This window comes from Pholcus phalangioides, unplaced genomic scaffold, assembly GCF_987345545.1.
Source record: "Pholcus phalangioides strain wild (caught in Gottingen) unplaced genomic scaffold, Ppha-v1.0 ptg000009l_1, whole genome shotgun sequence".
NCBI classification, from domain to species: domain Eukaryota; kingdom Metazoa; phylum Arthropoda; class Arachnida; order Araneae; family Pholcidae; genus Pholcus; species Pholcus phalangioides.
Genome location: NW_028301602.1, coordinates 52,929,110 through 52,949,800, shown reverse-complemented (window position 1 = coordinate 52,949,800; position 20,691 = coordinate 52,929,110). Strand labels below are relative to the sequence as shown.

At 34.7% G+C, this 20,691-nt stretch overlaps 1 protein-coding gene across 2 annotated transcripts in view; it reads left to right on the top strand.

Annotated features, from left to right (window-relative positions):
* The window catches only part of LOC149083290 (large ribosomal subunit protein mL53-like), a 48,248-nt gene that overhangs the window by 12,722 nt on the left and 14,835 nt on the right, over positions 1-20,691 (top strand). Inside the window, exon 2 of one of the 2 annotated variants that reach the window (XM_089236534.1) lies at positions 8,938-9,050. The exons of the other annotated variant lie outside the window; for it this stretch is intronic. Within the exon in view, the coding sequence (XP_089092660.1) occupies positions 8,938-9,050 (113 nt within the window). The remainder of the gene's footprint in view (positions 1-8,937; positions 9,051-20,691) is intronic. 2 annotated transcript variants of the gene reach the window in all.

Here is a 20,691-nt window from a genome sequence, read left to right as displayed (position 1 = left end):
AATATATCATAACTTCGCAGATTTTCAATACATTAAAATGAAATTTTCACTAAAATGCTCACAAAAAAATGCAGTTTATGAATAGAAAGGAAAATGTAAACCTTAGAAAAAAAAAAGTAATTTAAATTTAATTTTTTGTATTAATTTTTTTATTTTTAACATAATTTTTTAAACACTTTTCTTGGATGCACAGTATGAATTTAAAATTATTTTCAAAATTTAATCCTATTAATTTATTAAGAAAGAAGACTTTAGAAGAGTAAACATTATTTTGACAGTTAATACATTTGAGTAACAAAACACAATTGTACTTATATGACTAATTAATTTGTACATTTTGACTTAATATAATGATTCATGCGTAATAAAAAGAAATTTATATTTTATTTTTCATGTACGCTTATGTTTATTACAGTACTCACTAAATTTAGTTTCATGATAAGTTAATGCAAATAATTCAAAACATTTAATAAATGTTAAGATTAAATGTGATTAATTAAAATTAAATGTGAATTCGTGAAATAATTAGAAATATTAATGTTATGCGTCAAATCAGAGTTGGTGAAAAAAGAGGTTTTGGTTTAAATTCATACTTACAATAAATTCATTTATTGTTGAATAAAATAATTTTTTAAATTAAACCTTCATGTTCAGATGCTTAGAAAAGTGTTCAAATTCCAAATAAAAGAATAATTAATTTCTATTTTAATTGATCAATAAATATTTCGTATGATGCAACAAAGGCGAACTTTTGCAATCTGATATTATATTTTTGCATAAAGAATTATTTTGTATTTGGTATAATAATCCAGATATTATTAATCATATATGTCTATATATAGATGTATTTTGAAGTTTTTTTAACATGCTTAATCATAGTTATTTTACCAAAACAGTGTTAAATTTTTTTTTAAATTTTATTTTTACAGCATATGTTTTAATAAACATTTATTTAATATATATGATAAATATGAAATGGTTATGCTTGTGTGGCAAAACATTCTACGTTATAATATTTATGCGGGCCTATGCGGGTTTGATTTTTCCCAAGAAATAATTTAAAATTACTGATAAAAAGCCAAAATATGAGGCATCAAATCACAAAAGAAATAATTATCAGATACAACCTGATTGTTGTAGCTGAGGCAGTAGAATTAAAACCTAATGTATATAATGCCTGGTGGAATATATTAGATGTGATGTTTCTTGTTGTGGTTATGATTGTAAAATATAATAATAGCTTCTGTAAAGATATAAACTATAGTACACTGGTCTTTGTCCTTCAGAGGGCAGCTGGTGTCTTGTTTAATTATAAGACTATCACTAGCGGGTGATGACTAAGTCACTGCTGCTGCTTCATTGAGAAAACTAAAACAAAAGTGTTAGAACTAAACTGCCCTCCCCCCATTAAATAATGGTCTCAATTATGATCTTGCTGAATACAGAGAATGTGCTCCATAAAGGGGTCTAGGTCAATTTGTCGCAGGACAATTCGTCGTGCTACAAACTCGTCGCGGTACAAATTTGTCGCAGGCTCATTTCATCGTGGTACAAATTTGTCGCAGACTCATTTTGCCGCGATTAATTTATATTTATTTATCGCTCATTTCTTACAAATTTTTCGCAGAGTCATTTGTCGCTGTATTTATTGTCAATTCGTCACGACAAATTTGAATTGCTTTAAAATTCACATGTTTGTTGTGATCTTATAAATTGGATCGTTGCTTTAGGCGTAAAAAATGAATCTAATTTTTTTCTCATTTATTGGAAATGTTCCCCCTTTCCATCTGTTTTAATTTTTAACAAATGAAGGAAAGTATTCACTGAAGGGGGGACATTCGAACGTACACCAAGATAATAAATTGGGATCCAATAAATTTTTAAAATTCAATTTTTACCATATAAGCCGCATTTCTGTCGGGATTTCCATTTCTCGCAGTGAAGGGCATTGGGGAGCTAACCCAAATAATAAATTGGGTTTAAATAAATTTTTAAAATTTAGTTTCCATCGTATAGGCCGCGCTTCCCGCTTTCTGTAGGGATTTCCATTTCTTGCAGCGAAGGGCTTTGGGGGTACACATCGAGATAAATTGTGATCAATGTGGACCTCCAGCATGGGATTTCCGTGATTCACTATTAAATGTATTCATGCAGAGAATATATCTTTAAGGAATTTTCATGACAGTGTACCTAAGTTTTATGTGTAGCAGCTGCGAAAAGTCTTATTTTCAAATTATTTTCTTGCAATGCAACGTACATTTCAAATCACTTTGTATTATCACACCGAAATAATATTCCAGCACTCCGACCATAGGCACCAGAAACTGGGGGCTAATGCCATTTGAGTCCCCCCCCATAACTCCAATAACTCATGAATATACTATGCAATGCACCATTTCGCCTCCTGAGTACAGGTTTGAGTCCCTTATAAACGGAATGAATGGCGATTTTCAGCCCCCTCTCCTCAATGTTTCCTTCATGTTGGCACCTTTGACTGGCCAAGGATGCCGCAAGTGTTTGGAACTTGTGGGTTCTTGTCTTGATCTTGAAGTAGGAAATTTTTGAAAAATTTACGATTTTTTACAGAATTGCTAGTTTTGACGTGTTTTCCTGCCTATGTCGCAAACTGGTCAGCGTTGGAAATCGATGGTCCGTAGAACGACATCACTCCGCTCAACCAGTAGCCGAAAATTCCCCCATGCCCAGTGGTGAGAAAGTTTTTTTAAGTTTTTACTTATGCGGCGAAACGATGTCTCGAACCTCCTATATTACGCAGTATCCTGAGTGCAGACCTCGCAGCTTTCATATTTTTGCTACTATTTTCCTACTTTCGCCGCAATCGCCTTTTTTTCACCGCAATTCTCTCCTACTATTCCTATTTTATCCCTCCTTCCCATTTGCTTACAGCCAATATCTCACTACGAAAATTCAGAGAAACCGCAAAATGTCACTGCTTTCCGCAGTTTTTTTGACGTGTTTTATTCACATTACAACTCGCTACTGAAAAAGAAGAAAGGAAAAAAAATTTCAGTTCAACGCATGGCCTAAATGTGGCCTGCCTCAAGTGGCTTGTGGCAAATTCTTACTTCAATTGAGCGGCCCGCTGCACATTCCCAGATTGTTTGAGTGAGTGATTTCCGGGGAGAGGGGGGGGCTTTTTCTTTCTTTCAAACTAAGCACAACTCAGGTCTATTACCATGTTTGGGCAATTTACTATCTAGGAAGTTGTGCTGGAAGTGTGTGTGTGTGTGTGTGCCTAGAGCAAATATAAATAATTTTGTAAGAAAAATCTTTGTCGGCTGTGGTTTTTATTTTGAATAATTGGAGGGGGAATGAATATCACTTTTAGAATTTTTATAATTTATGTGATGCTGTTATGAATTATTTTTTTGACTAATACTTGAAGGTTTTAGAACACTTTGGTGACAACAGAAAGCATGTATGTGGATTGATTATTTTATGAATTCTTATGATGCTGGGTAACAAATCGAAACTTGTAATTTTTGAACCACTTCTACATCTATATTTTTGAGAAGAGGGAAAGTTTGTTTGCAAATTAAAAATAAATTTGAATATGTGCCCCCCCTCTTTTTTGTTGTAAAACTTGTAAATTATGAAGTTTTCCATGACTCCTTAAAAACTGCTTGAAACTCCTTAAAACTCCTTAAAAAGTCCTTAAAAACTCCTTACTTTTCATTTTGAAAATTTTGTATGAACCCTGCATATGTTAATGGGCTTTTTTGCAAGCTTTTCTTACTAGTAAACAATGAAAGTAAATGAACCTTTGGATAGAACATGTTTTTATAAGTTAATTATTTAATTCATATAGAGATATCTCGTTCTTCTACCCAGAACATGGCTCGCCGCTCTGTCACAGCGAATGAATCAAACACCTCGTGAAGTCACCTCAGCAAGTGATCAAACACCTCGGGCATGCTGGAAAAAATTCATGTAGATTCAAGTAAATTAGGGGGGGGGGAACCATTCTTTTTTTCAAGATAATTTTTTTTCAAAAGTATTGATTTTTACAAAAAAGTTTGTTTGTGCTGAACATGTTCTACTTCACACTATAATGCCTGAAAAATTGTCTAATGTTAGTTAGTGTAAGTCATGCATGGAATGACCCCATTCTATATCTCCTGGTTGTAGCATTGCTAAGCGAATAGAATATTTCTCTGCTTAAAATGTTAAGTAGTTCTATCCGATTGATACTGTTCCGGATAATTTTCCACAAGACTTCGAGATTGCAAAACAAGAAGCGGTTCAACGGACAAAAACAGATTTATTTACAGAACAGCAATTTACACGTATTTACAACCTAACCAGAGCGCTAACAACTTTCTGACAAAGTTTAAATACAACTTACTGCTCATAAAATCTTTCTAAAATCTTGAGCCTGCCATCTTGTGAGCGCCGCACTATTTATAACCCAGACGAAACTTCGAAAAAAAGAACATTCCACCAAATTCTATTTTACAGTTTCCAATTTGGCGGTGCCACCATACGGGGGTGTTGGACCACTGTCTAGAGGGGCGGGACTTTCTAGAATGTTCCTGGCAGTTCTTCGCCAATCGCATGTCTCTGCGCTAGACCGAAACCGGTATCAGCTGATTTTGACATTTTGAGATCCATCGAAAGAATCGCATCATCTATCGTCTATAGTTCGTAACAATACATTACTTTACAGATCATCAGCTGTGGAAAGTCATCTTTAATTTTTCTTACAACATACTTCAAGCACTATTAAATATGGGAACTGCATATTTATCATGGTGCAGATAATCAGGCACCACCACTGTTGGAACAGATTTGAGAGTATCATCATGAATGGAGTAAGCCATAGCAGTATATATTGTACATAATGAAAAAACCCAATAGTCTGACGAAAAGTCTTAAAAAGAAACTAGTTTTCAATGAAATTCAAATGTAACCAATGTTGGAATATTGAATTTTTTTTACATTCTCAAAAAACATTTCTTGTTTCACGTACATTTGCTTTATAGTTTAGGAGCATGTGCAGTTTAGTAAAAAACTATGTAAATATTTTGCAACTATGAGAACTTACTCCATCAACTACCAACATCTCCTTGAACAAAAGTAACTCCACTCATATTTGTGAAAACAAACAATATTTAATTACCAAATGAGAGTACAAGAAAACCACATCTCTCTCTCTCGAACACACACATAATACATAAAAAAGAAAAACCCTCCGGCCTTCGTCACCAGAGAAGCATCCCCCTACGTCTTTTCTTTTTCTCTTCCTTCGGGCCCCCCAACAAGAATTCACTCCCCCGCAGTCTATTTTTCCTCGATCAGTTCTTTCCTGTAAGACCCCTAGGCATGACACCTCTTCTCCAGTTTACAATTACTGGACAATTGTCCATAATTCGTAAACTCATTAACCAAAATAACCAAGGTTCATTCATTATGTTACTCTGAACCATGATCGGAATTTAAGAAAACAAAAATACACTATATATGCAGATAATACATTATACGCAGATAACATAGAAATACTTGAAATGCCAACAACATAAATACATGAAATGCAAATGACATAGAAATACATGAAATGCAAATAGCATGGAAATACATGAAATGCAAATGACATAGAAATCCATAAATGCAAATAACGCACAGAACAACGTACATTTTTTTTTCTTCTTCGCGATATAAATCACATCTTTTTTTTCACATCCACACTTGTTCAATCACATATAAGGTGGATCATACTGATAAATATAATTTGCTATGACATATTTCCCTTTTTCGTACAACATCATTCATAGAGCCTGGGTAGAGCATCCGCATTTTGGCTTCCGGCTTTGCGACTTGAAACTTTGAAAGAGCCAGAGCCCATCTCTGCAACTTTGCATTTCTGGGCACCCCTTCGCATAGAAATTTGAGCGGATTGTGGTCTGTGTACAGGTGGGACATCCTACCTAAAATTAATTGCTCAAATTTTCCCAAAGCCCAAACGACCGCATAAGCCTCTTGTTCTATTGTACTCCATTTACTCTGAGTGGGAGTCAGTTTCTGGCTCACGAAGGTGATCGGTCTGACTTTGCCATCGACACCTCGCTGCGCTAAACAAGCACCAACTCCTGTTTCTGATGCATCGGTATGGATTTTGAATGGTTTCTCTAAGTCAAGCGTGAATAAAGAAACCACACTGGACAATGCTCCTTTTAGTTTCTGAAAAGCGGTGTCTGCCTCTTCTGTCTACGGAACATCATTCGGTATTGACTTTTTTGTTAGATCGGTCAATGGTTTAGCCACGGTCGCGTAATCTTTCATATATTCAAGGTAATAGTTAAACAGTCCTAACACTGACCTCAGCATCTTTTTCGTCTCGGGAACCTTCAGCATTTTTATAGTTTCTAACTTCGCCGTATCAGGACCATGTTTCCCTGAACCAATGACGTGTCCCAGGCACTTCACTTCCGATTTTCCAAATGTACTTTTCTCCAGATTGGCCTAGAAGTTCAGAGATTTTAATGTGCTCAGCACTGCTTCCAAGTGAGTCATATGCTCTTCCCAACTACCTGAATAAATAACAATATCATCTATGAAACTCTCTGCGTACCCACTATGTATTCTCAAAGCCTGGTTCATATATCGTCCTTTGGAACGTTGCCACAGCCTCCGATAAACCAAAATGGCCTCTTGGTCGTACGAAACTTGTCAACTCTCTACACCCCTTATCCAAAGGAATTTCCCAATATCCTTTTAAAATATCTAGCGTAGTCAAGTAACATGCCGCTCCTGCTTTGTACCTCAATTCTTCGGAACTCTGTATTGGAAATGGGACCACCTTACTAGCTGTGTTAAGTGCCCGATACTCACAACAAAGTCTTACAGTACTATCTTTCGTGGCCACACACACAATAAGGTACGCGATCTCAGCTCTAGATGATTCAATTAGATCCCTATCGAACAACTCCCCAATCTGGCGTTCTACTTGAGGTTTCAGTGCTTCTGGAACTCTGTAGATGTGGGGCTGTTTCCTTTTTATTCCCGGTTTCAGCTGGATTAAGTGCCAGCCGCTGTGGTGGTCGAGTGGTTGTAGTGACGGACTCGCATCGCGAGGATACGGGTTCGAACCCTATCGGCGACACAGTGGGGGTCGGTTGAAGTTGGTTTTTTGTGGTTCCCAACTTCAAGGCGCGAATGCGAGCCGATCTCCCCATTAAAAAGTCTCGCCACGGAGAGCAACAATTATCTCATGTCGAGCCCTGGGAACAGCCGCTCCAATGGGCAGGGGGCATCTGCTGTTAAAATTGTGAAATTTTCAAAAAGTGTGCTTGCTCAGGAGAGAACCCATACCTGGGCTTATTAGTTCAACGTAACGCGCCAGACCTACACGGATGAACCTGTCGACCAGTTGCCATCAGCTACAATTCACTTTACCGCAGGTTTCTGAAGTCCATGCAAAGTAGCTAGAAAGGCAAAATGAGATGGCTCAGCGACATAATAGAGCATCACAAGACCTTGCACCATTGCATCCTAGAGCTTCAGTGTGGCACCGGAACCCTCTACACCGAGACCGATTTGGGAAGAAGCCTTTGTAACAAAACAGATTGGTCCGCACACGTATGAGATCTGTACAAATGATGGCTCCACGTTGAGAAGAAGCAGACAATTCATTAAACCATGTGTCCAACAAGATATGGAAATCAAGCAAACATCTTCACAGCCAGCCTGTCACCACCAAGAACAATGTCGCATCCCTGCCTGAGTGCAAGCCAGAAAAAAGTGGTCTTAAATCTCCAGCTATCAAAGATGAGGTATTACTGCAATGCCAGTTTCCAACACCACAGAAACAGGAAGCAGACCTGTCATCACAGACAACCCGGGATAATGGATCTTACACGGTCACAAGATCGGGTTGCCTGGTAAAGCCTCCACCCAGGCTGACTTACTCTCACAAATTATAAACATGGTTTTCCCCTAAAGGGAGGAACATGTTGAAAATGTTATTAATTTATGATCATTGTTATTATGAGTTGCGGAATGGCAACAGTATGGCATTCGAATGCCAGCTTGGTTGTTATGGTAACTTCTGTGTCGGCTGGATGTTTATTATTAAAGTTTGAGTTATGTTCTCGTTCATAATCAATGTAGCATCGCATCACTGAACAGTAGTCATGGACAACATCTCTTACCATTCTGTGAAGTGAGAAAGTTCCCACCCAGTCATGGAGGAAACCGATAGACAGCGCCTTCACTTCCAACCCATCTCACTAATGGCAGTAAATTGCAATATAGCGATATGGCCAGAGTTGGTGTTTGGTGAAGTAGTAGTAGTAGTCATGGAGGAAAGCTAAGATTCAGAGTGTTGGCTAACGTCTAAGGGCGTATCTTTTCAGGCTAACATGTTAAAGCTGGAACTATTAGGAATAGTGCAGTAAGTGAAGTCTCAGTTTGATTGCTATTGTGTCGATAATATAGCAAAAGCTGTGGGTCACAAGATTCTCTGTTTTCCTCCTTATCATTGTGAGCTCAACCCCATAGAATTGATATGGAGTCAAATAAAAGGGAAAGTGGCAAAGAAAAATACCACTTTCAAATTAAAAGATGTGAAAAATCTCATTCATCAAGTCTTGGAAGAAATTTCCCCTTTCCTTTGGCAGCAATGCATAAAGCACGTTATTGAAAAAAGGAGGAATTTTATATTGTAGATGGAAGACGTGTTGAAGCAACAACAACAATTAATAATTAATAGAACATTCGATAGTTCTACAACTTCAAGTGAGGATTCAGAATCCTCATGAGAAATCAGAATTTTATGTTTAAAAAAAAGAACTAATTTAAATCTTGATTTTAATCATTTTCCTCCAAAATTGTAATTGTTTTACATTTCTATGATTTTTTTTTGGTCAAAGTCAGAAGTCTGATTAATTAATAATATATATATATATATGTATATTTTAGGGACTTTTTGTATCACATTTCATCAAAAAGAATTCGTAAAACAGGACCTCTATGTATGGTAAGATCTGAAATTGTGAATGATCGATCGGAACCCATTCTCAACATATCTCTAGGTAATTTTGTTTTTCTTCAAATTTTGTTAGTTTTTGTGTATTATGCATATTTATTGGATAAATTAAATTGGCTAAAGACGTCTGAAGCTGTTTAATAGGGCCAAAATAGCAATATAACCTAATAAAGCCTGGCAATATATTTGAGTAGCCCAATAGTTAGTTGAAGAATAATTGACGGAAATGTCAAATCTACAGTAGCATGCACTAGCTGCTATAATATGCAGGGTGAATCGAATTTATTCTTCAAAAGGAAAGGGGCGATAGATGAGCTCAAGTGGATCATGAAATACCCCTCCTGCCCTACCTATGTTTTTGAGTTATAGCAGATAGATAATCGATTATGGAAAAACAATGCGTCAAGTTCTGAAAAACCAAAATTTGTTATGTTTCTCAGAGACCTATACACAAACTAAGCACACATTTGGAAAGAGCACAAAAAAATTTGATAAGGTGACATCAATTTCATCAAAATATCTGTTTTTAATGGTGAGCTACCAGCACTGAAAGATTGGCAAAGTTCAAAATTGAAATTGTCACCAAAATTTTAAATCACCAATTCTGCAAACGGTTTATGGAAAATTCACTGACAACAATTCACTGCCATGCAATTCACCGCTAGGAAAATTCACCACCATGCAATTCAGCGCTAGGAAAATTCACTCACCAGCAATTCACTGCCGGAAAATTAACCACTGGGTCATTCCATTTCAAATCACCCGGCAGAATGCCAAAATGAAACCCATAGTCTCAGATTTCAATAATTTTTTTATTTGTTGCTTTTACCATCCTTATTAACCGTGTAAAATATTATTTGAATATCCCTAAAACCTTTTGAGAAAAAAAATGTTGAAGTTTATCAAAAATGATACAGATGACTTTTCCAAGCCTTAATTTTTAAGCGGCATTATTTGAGAAAATAAATCATAACTTTTTCAATTTTCAATATATTCAAGTGAAATTTTCACTAAATTGTTCACAAAAACATACAGAATATGAATAAAAATAATTCATACATTTACATTTGAAATTTATATGCAAAAAAATTATGTAAACTCTGTTTTTGTGGAACAATTTTTCTAACGTATTTTTAGACCAGAGGCACAGCAGTTACCAAAACAACTTTTTCTTTAAATTTTTCCTAAATATATGAAGTAAAATACTGGAGAAAAAAAATAATGGTTTTTTGACCATTAAATATATTTATTCTGTCTCGCAACACAAAATTCATCGAAATAAGACTGGATTGCTCCGATTTCAAATCATTCAACTACATACTGAAATGCAACCCATCTTCCCAGGTTCCAATTAATATTTTTTGTTTATTAATTCTTGTTTACTATCCTTCTTGACCATGCAAAATTTCATGTACATATCTAAAAAAAAATGTTTTCTAACCCCACGAATGACGTCTCTAAGGCTAACCCCGTTCAAGCAATATTATTTGTGAAAATATATCGTAACTTTGCAGATTTTCAATACATTCAAATGAAATTTCCACTAAAATGCTCACAAAAAAATATAGATTATGACTAGGAAAGAAAACTTTTGCATTAAAAAATTTGATTACAAAAGAAATTGTTGAAATTTAGTTTTTGATTCTTTTTATTATAAACACAAACACAATGGTTCACCTTTGCTTTTTCATTTACAAAAGCTCTCCTGCTTTTTTCACAGCATATTCAGTGACATTGAACTCTTCACAGATTTTTTTTCCTTATTCCATGAAGCAGGGGCCAGAGTTAAAATTTGAAACTTTTCCCTTGTTGTGATGGTTAAATTGAGTCTTTTTTCAAATTAACTCTATCAAATAATATCATTTGCTTTCTGTTTAATATCTTCATTAAGTGTGCTTTGAGATTCATTTTCTGGTAATTCTTCAAAAACTTTACAAACCTTTGATTTTAAAGTGCCAGAAAGTGTTCAGGCAGATTCAACTTTTCTTTTAGCATAATTTGACCTGCACTGTGGAGCTACCCTATGAAGTTTAACTGATGACTCTTCTATGTTCTGTAGAGATTAATTTATTTCTTCAAGTGTTTCTTGCTTAGAAATTGACATTTCCAAGTTTCTTATTTCTACATGAATATCACTGTTCATCTCTTCACAACATTCAGTTTTTTTCACCTAATTTATTGATGTGTTTATTCACTTTGTCCCTACAAGCATTACAAGCATGGCATATTTTTTGCCCTAGAATTGATTTTGTAAAACCATCTATTTCATTTATTTTCTGTGAAAAATACAAGTTTAATATCTTTAAACTTTTTATTTTTTTCTCATGACATTTAAAAGCATTAAAGCATGCTTTCGGGTATGTTTCATACTACTTTGTGAAAAAAGCTCTATGATGCTTACACACAGTAGATAAATGTTCAGAACTTGCTCCACTCCTCAAGATCAAAAGATTGTTGTCCGTTACATCCAATGATGTAATAGGTAACAGATTTTTCACATTTGCATAACACTTTTTATGACAGTCAGATCCCGTTTCTTTTCCAACACTATAAATTTCAAGTGTCTTTTCTGACATTTCACTTTTAATTCGAAAATGATGATATAAAATACTTGGTATAATTGAGACTTGCATCATTTGTATGTGGAGGCAGTTTAGTTCTAACACTTTTGTTTTAGTTTTCTCAATAAAGCATCAGCAGTGACTTTATCATCACCTGTGTGCTGGGGTGATAAAGTCTTATAATCAAATTAAACACCGGCTACCTTCTGAAGGACAGAGGCCAGTGTGCCATAGTTTGTTTATATCTTCCCAGAAGCTATTATCTTTACAATCATCACAACAAGAAACATCACATCTAATAAATCAACCACCAGGCACTATATACATTTGGTTTTAATTCTACTCTCTTCCATCTGCCTCAGCTACAACAATCAGGTTTGTATCTGATAATTATTTCAGTCTTAGTGATTTGGTGCCTTATATTCTGGCTTTTTATCAGCAATTTTAAATTATATCTTGGGAAAAATCGATAGGCCTGTATAAATATTATAATGTAGAATTTTTTTCACTGAAGTATAACCATTTCATATTTATCATATACATTAAATATGTTTATTAAAATATATGCTGTAAAAATAAAATAAAAGAAAATTAACACCGTTTTGGTAAAATACCTGTATATAATTAAGCATGTTACAAAATATATGATTAATAATATTATCTGGATTTATCAAATACAAAATGATTCTTTATGTAAAAAATATAATGCCAGATTGCAAAAGTTCGCCTTTGTTGCATCATAAGAAATATTTATAGATCAATTAAAAGTGAAATTAACTATTCTTTTAATTATTTGGAATTTGAACACTTTTCTAAGAATCTGAACATGAAGGTTTAATTTAAAAAATTATTTTATTCAACAATAAATGAATTTCTTGTAAGTATGAATTTGAACCAAAACCTTTTTTTTCAATGACTGATTTGACACATTACATTAACATTTCTAATTATTTCACGAATTCATTTAATATTAAAATTTATTAAATGTTTTGAATTATTTGCATTAACTTCTCATGAAACTAAATTTAGTGAGTACTGTAATAAACATATAAGCGTACATGAAAAATAAAATATAAATTTCTTTTTATTAAGCATGAATCATTATATTAAGACAATGTACAAATATAATTAATGTAGTAATATAATAAGTGCAATTGTATTTTGTTACTCAAATGCATTAACTGTCAAAATAATGCTTACTCTTCTATAGCCGTCTTGTTAATATATTAATAGGATTAAATTTAAAAAATAAAATTGAAAATTCATGCTGTGCATCCACAAAAAGTGTTTAAAAAAATGATAAAATAAAATTTAAACGACTTTTTTGCTCTAAGGTTTACATTTTCTTTCCTTGTCATAAACTACATTTTTTTTGTGAGCATTTTAGTGAAAATTTCATTTTTATCATTTATTTTAATTTTATCAATAGAAATGAAAATTTCTGGTGCAGTTCTCGAATGAACTTGTATCTTGAATGAATAGGCTTGGTTCTGCAGTGAAATTCTGAGTCTGGCACTCGGGTTGTTAACCAGGGTTGAGTTTTTTACGTCAATAATAGGTTTTTGACATGACAAGCGTCAAAAACTGGTTTAAATTATCAAAAATGTAAACTAATGCTTAATTGAACACAATAAGTATATAGCTACTGAGAAACATGCTGTTTTTTTATATTACGTTTTATTTTTAACACCAATTAGTTGCAATAATTAGAACTTAATTTATTACTAATAATTAGAAATTATTAATTATAATTTACAATTTTGAATTTTTTGACATACAAAGAGTCTAGAACAGATAATATATAATTTCATGTTCTGTTTTATCTAAACTGCTGATTACCAGTGTTTAATTCACTAAGCGCAGTAGAGCTTCATTATTCAAAATACAGTAGGCAATCCGACCCATCCAGTAGTCTGGCATTTTTTAGGAGAGATTTCTTCAAGCATAGAAGAAGAAAACATGCCACTATATGTCTGTGTGCAGAAGTTTGTTATTTAAATGGCATAGGTTGACATTTATCATTTTGCCACCTAGGGGCGTAGCCAGAAATTTCGTTCCGGGGGGACCACTTTAATTTTGGGGGGGGGGGGGAGAGAACCAAAGTGATAGAACAATAGATTTGGTCATTTTCTCACATTTCGGGTCGAGGGACCAGACCTCCAAGTCCCCCCCCCCCATCCCCCGCAATGCCCTTGGGCCAGCTACAAAAATTTTGCCGCCTTTCTCCCATTCTAGCCAAATTTTTTGTGGTGTTCATTCCTCAAAATGCCGTCCTGGGCTATAGCCCACTTAGTTTTCACGCCGGTTTTTTAAGTCACTTTTGATCACCTAATTTTGGATTTAGACTGTGGAATTCCATTGGAAAAACTGCTTGTCTTGTTGTGTGTCAATCCTCTTATTTGGGCGGTAGAGTTCTCGAACACCCTGTCCAATGTGGCGATTAAGATGGCATGAAAACATCGGCTCAGCACTAAACCTAAAATACATAGATTTTTATTTGATTATTATTTATCTATTTATTTGGTTGTTTTTTACTTTATTTTTATTTGACCCTCGAGTTCTGAAGAATGGCTAAAATTATATGCGGAAAATGTGAGATTGATGATGTTGAGTTAAAGGATGGTATAAAATGTATCTCATGCTGGTCATCTTTCCACAACGCTTGTGCTGATCCTGTCCCGACTGCGTCTATGCCTTCAAGCGAAAAAGCAAGATGGAAATGTGCTAATTGTCTGGTGTTGCTTGCAGCGGCCGCGGGATAATAGGTCTGAGCGTCTATCGAATGTATCTCTGCAGACAGTAAATCTGGGTCAAGTGACTCCATGTTCAAGCACTGGCGTAAAACGAAAGGATCGTTCCTCACGGCAACTTGTGGACGCTAATTTGAAAAAAGCAAGCGTTACATGGAAGAGGTGAAAAACTTGAAAGAGCAATCAGATGAAGGTTTTGATATGAATAAGGGCATAAGGCTGCTGTTGTCATTACACATGGACTTGGTTGAAAACCTGATGAGAATAGAGGAGAATACTGGAAATATACAGTCAAGATTGGAGGAGGTTGAATCTATGATCAGGTGCATGGATGAAAGAATAAAGGCATTAGAAAATTTTCATGTTGATCCAACGATTGCTACTGCTGAACCATCGACGAATTACGATAACCTGATGTCTAAGATTGATGATTTGGAGGATCGTTCGAGACGAGATAATCTGGTGTTTTCCGGTATTGTCAAGGAGGAAAATGAAACGGTAAATGATTTGGAACTCAAAATTAAGAAGATCTGTATTGACCGTCTAGGAATAAGTGATATCGTGATGGACAGAGTGCATCGTGTGGGAAGATCAAGACACGGTGGCCCACGTTTGATCATTAGTAAGTTTACCTTCCATGCTCAAAAAACTTTGGTGCTCCAAAACCGATCAAAACTAAAGGGAACAAATATCTACATCAATGAAGATTTTTGTCATCGTACAAGAACTATTCGATATAAACTGCATCAATTTCCACAATCATTAGGATCTAATTTCGAGATCAAGTATAAAATCTGTGGTCATCGGATTTATTGATATGACAGTGATACTGTCACTCGATTTGAACGGCTGGGCAGCGGATGTTCTGAATCCAATGCCACAGTGAATGTTCAGCCAGTTTAACAATAGTGAATCTTTCGTAACCAGGAAAGAGGTTGATAATGAAAAATCTAATACAGTAAGTAATTTTGATGTGAAATCGTTGATTTTTTACAATGTCAAGGGTCTAAATAACAAAGGTATATTTCCTAATTTTTGGAACGATTTGTTCTCATATGAAGCATTTTGTTTGGTTGAAACATGGCATTTAAATACTGCTAATATTCCTAAACTAAATACAGACCTGCCAACTCTCCCGATTTAGGTGGGAGACTCCGGATTTTTCATCCTTCCTCCCGCTCTCCGGAGTTATTAAAATTTCTCCAGATTTTGGCAGAAAATTAGATTTTACTCGAGCTTTCCCATTGTGGTGGCGTCAATGATTACCTTCGTCGTTAAGGAAAACACTCATAGAGGACAGCCGTAGTAATTTCCATCGAACAGCCATAAGAAAAGTCTCTGTGACCGCATTTAAGCAACTGGCAAAGACTTCGTTTTCGTAGCGTTTATTGGCAATCATTTATCAGGGCCACATGACGTTGGTTTCCGAAATTCCTGTATAATCGTTATTGTATTCCATTAACAGTCGTGCGGTAAACACAAGTTTTCTCGTCAGAGCTTTTCATTTTGAAGTTTTTTAAATTGTTTCCTCCGATTAAATATGTCTTCAGAAAGAAAATATAAAACTTTAAAGCTATATAAAACTAAATATAAAGCTTTTAAGAGTTCAATACCTAAGATTATCAATCACTGATAGCATCCACGAAAGGAAACTTATACTTTATGAACAGTATTTGTAGATGTGATTTCTCTCTCTATTCTGCATGGAAAGACTGACATGGAATTATATTCTTCTCAGGGGCAATGCAGAACCTGCCTTTGGGGGGGGGGGGGAACTTTTTCTTAATTTACAAGTATTTAAAAAAAAAAAAAAATCCCAAAATTTTTTTTTTTTTATGAACTCTTTTTTTGATCGAGTCTGAGTGTGGGGGTGGTACCCCCCTCGCAAGAATCTCCGGATTTCTGGATTTCAAAAGTTGGCACGTCTGTAAATAACAATTGTGATTTTATTGATCAATTCGCAGTCAAACAGTCAACTTTTGGTCGTGCTAGTGGTGGCATTCTGTTTGCATATAATAGAAAATCGTTTACGAATGTGCATGTTGTTCAGAAAAATAGAAATTTTATAATTATTGAATGCAATTTTATTGATATAGAAAAATGTGTCTTTATTTTTTTATATTTCCCTCCTGATAAAGATTATGATGTAGACTTTATTGAATTTTTAACATATTTAAATTATCTGTGTGAAGGTTATGTGTATACCGTCATAGCTACTGATTCAAATTCCAGAATGGATGAAAAATTATATTTTCCGTTTGAAAACGATGAGCGTACAGAGATTGACCTTTGCTTTGTCTTTTACCCTGTTTATACGAACTTTTTTGTGGATTTTGAAGTAGGAAAAAACCCAGCATCAAAACATATGCCAATAATAGTGAAATTCATATTTCATACAGCAAATATATGTAGTAAATCTATTAAATCAAGTACCCCCTTTAAAAAAAGTGTGTGTCGATAGAATCAGGTAAAAAAATTTTCCAGTCCGAGCTGAATTTTTTGATTGAATCACAGGATTCTGATATTGATGTAAACTGTTTTGGAGACCTCTTAATTACCGCAGCAGAAAAAGCTGGGATGATTATACGTTTGGGGAACGGTAATCGTAAATCTAACTCTAGATCCTCTCATTTTTGGTTTGACAGGGAGTGTTAGACACTCAGATCTGAATTCTTTGTATACTTGAAAAAACTGGGAAAATTTCAGAAATCACTGGAATATATATAAAAAAATATGTGTGAAGGAAAAACAGGAATATTTGAGCAGTGTGAGCTCCACTCTTTGTCACACAACAAACACTGTTGTTTATTGGGAGATTGTCAATAGATTTAGAAGCAAAAAAAGTAGTTTCACTCTACATAGTGTCTCATTAGAAAACTGGCAATTGCACTACGAACGTTTGATCTCACAAAATGCTAATGATGAACAGAATATAAACCTTGACATTTCATCTCATTTAAATCCTGAATTTGGTAATATCCTGGATAATGATATCTCTTATATGGAATTATGTAATGCAATAGATAAAACAAAAAATGGGAAAGCTCATGGGAATGACCTAGTATTGAATGAATTTTTGCGGCACCTGACATGAAAACCAAGGGAGATAGATCATGCTGAAAATCTTCAATGATATTTTTCATTGTGGTGATGTTCCTGAAAAATGGATGGAAGTGATTGTATGTCCTATATACAAGAAGGGTGATCCTACAAATCCAGAGAATTTTCATTCTATCTCTTTGACTTCTACAGTCCTTAAACTTTTCACATCCATTTTGAATATTAGTTTGAATACTTGGCTGATTGACCGAACTGCAATTCCTGAGGAACAGGCAGGATTTTGAACGTTATACAGTTGCAACGATATTTTTACTCAATTATTTAATTCAGACAAAACTATCTAAACCCAAGGGCCGCTTATATACACTTTTCGTTGACTTCAGGACGGCCTTTGATTCAATCGATCACACAATTCTTTTGTCTGTTCTCAGAAAAGTAGGCATCAGTGAACACTCCATCAGGATTATTAAGAACATGTATATTAAAGCTTCAGTGCAAGAACAAGTTTTGGCCAAACTAATTAAATACCAGTAACCCGTGGAATTCTAAAGGGTGAAATTCTTTCTCCTCACTTATTCAGTTCATATTTGAATGACTTAATTGAGTCCTTGAATAAATCTGATACCCAACCCCTATGGATCGGACAAGAAACAGCAGTCCACTGTCTCTTTTATGCAGATGATACTGTTATTGCATCCGAAAGTGTGATAGACCTATAAAAGAAAATTAAAATCCTTGAACAATTTTGTTCAAAATATAGGTTAGAAGTAAATATTAATAAAACGAAGGTTATGGTATTTCGAAGGGGTGGAAAGCTTAAAAAAACCGAAAAATGGAACTTCCGGGGAACACCCATCCAAGTGGTGTCATCCTATACTTATTTGGGAATACTGTTTTTTTCCTTCGGAAAATTCTCACTGGCCAAACAAATATTAATTTCAAAGGCTAAAAATGCTATTTCTGTGATTTGGCCAGTTCTCACTCAAACTAAATGTACATCAATGAATGTAGCTCTTAAGTTATTTTCATCTCTTGGGACTTCTGCTCTTTCATGTGGCACTCCGATTTGGGTCACTGAATATATAAACAACTTCGACGTAATTTTAAATATCTCTGCAAGAAAACTATTACACCTCCCGAGGGAGACACAGGGGTCCATTCTAAGATCAGAACTTGGTTTACCAGGAATGTCAGTCCTTTTTAAAAAATGTTTACTTCGTTTCCTAATACAAATTTTGAAAATGCCATCAGGCAGACTACCGAAAATATGTCTAGTAGATTTGCTTAAACGGGCAAAAATATCCAATGATAACAAACGTAATTGGGCAATATCAATCTGGAACATTTTTGATGACTGCGGAATGAATTTTATAAAGGAGATCCAGGACCCCTCTATACTGGACAAATATATCCCACAAATAATTCAGATATCTGGTGACCAATGATTATTCATATATTTGAACCAAACCATTTTCCCCCAGTACAAATCCCTTAAACAAGATTTCGGTGGTGATAAATATTTATTATATCCAATAAAAACTTTAAATACACGAGAATTTATGCTCAGTTATGACTGGGATTGGACAGGATCTACATCGGCGGTAATACACTGGCTATTTTTCCATCAATGCCTTGTGCATTTTGCAATGAAGATGATCTAGAAACAGGGGAACATGTCTTCCTTCATTGTTGATCTTATAACTATTACAGATTAAAATATTTTGACTTAACTGCCCTATCACTAACAATGACAGAATTTCTTAAACATTATGAAGCTAATTATGAAAAATGTTTTTTCTTCCTGTCAGATGTAAGATTTAGGAATTTATTTGAACTCTGAGGGATTTGATTTGTGTAAGTCGTTGGTCCATGGTAGAATCAGAGCATATGTGTGTATATATGTATTTATATGTATGTATTGGTTTGTATGCATGTGTGTGTATATGATTTGTATATTCTTTTTATATTAATGTAAATCATTGTACCTACTGCATATGTAAATGGATCTAATGTGTGAATGTGTGTTGTAAATGGTTCAGAATATTTTTGTCACATGGCTGCTTTGCGAATGGTTTCTAACCATGAAATGAATAGAACATTTTATTCTATTCTTATTGCCTTTATCATCTGGATTTTGTTGCGTTTTGCTCTGTCTGTATTCAGGAACTTTCCAGGACTTTTAAGGTCACAAGTGATGGTGTCGTTCTCTGGCTCCTGTTTGTTAGATACAACTCCTGGATTTGAATTTTCCATTGAGCTATCAATATCATCTTAACCTCCCAGCTTGCTTACTTCCATCATTAATGTATTTATCATTCTTGTTTCCAAATGGTAAGACCATGTAGAATTGGGATGGAAGAACATTGGTAGGAGTAAAACCAAATGTCTGAGATCCTAACAATAATCTGGTATTCCATTTCTCTGACAAAGTTGTTTGTGTTTTCATTTCTGCTTGCAAAGGTACGTAGTTAGAGATTGATGCTAGGAACGATGACTGTGCATTAGTGCCTCCTTCATTACTAAGTTTACATGCATCAGTTAATTCTACATGATTTCTCTTCCATTGACAGCTCAGTGATAATGTCCATGATTAAGTTATTGATTTCTCCATTGTTGTTTGTTCAACAGTATCAGAGAATACATCTGATACAAGAAAACTTGGAGAGTCCAAAAGGTGATTATCAACATTTTTATCGGTTTGAGCTTCCACCCCAGAAATTTCATCTTGTACCTTCAGTTCAGATTGTATAGTAGAGTCAACATTGAAATTTTGACCATTAGCAAGTGTCATTTTGCTCACATGTTGTCTCTGATTTAAGAGAACCTTCTCTTGTCTTGGTTTCAAAGCTGAATGATGTAGATGACTTCATTTTAGTATGAGTACTATTGAAACAGTCCGTCGATCTTTTATCGAGATATTCCGTCATTGAGTCTTGTGTTACCTGTTGTTGCAGATATGATCTAAGACAGTGGTTCTCAACCTTTTCTGACTCATGGAGCCCTTTTCAGTGTATAATTTCTATGGCGGAGCCCTGTTTAACTCGAGGAGCCCTTTTTAGCATATTATTTATATGATGGTACCCTTTAGGTCTCTTTTTTTTGTTTATCAAATTTATTGATTTATTTTATTATTCTCGAGTGGCCGCAGAGCCCCTGGGAAGTGCACACAGAGCCCCAGTTGAGAACCTTTGATCTAAGATAATACCTTGACTTCCTCTAAGTTTGTACTAATGATGCCTCATTGTAATTACAATCCAAGTCCAATGGGACATCACATTCTGTGTGGTTTTTCATAATTGAAGGTGTTAATAATAGT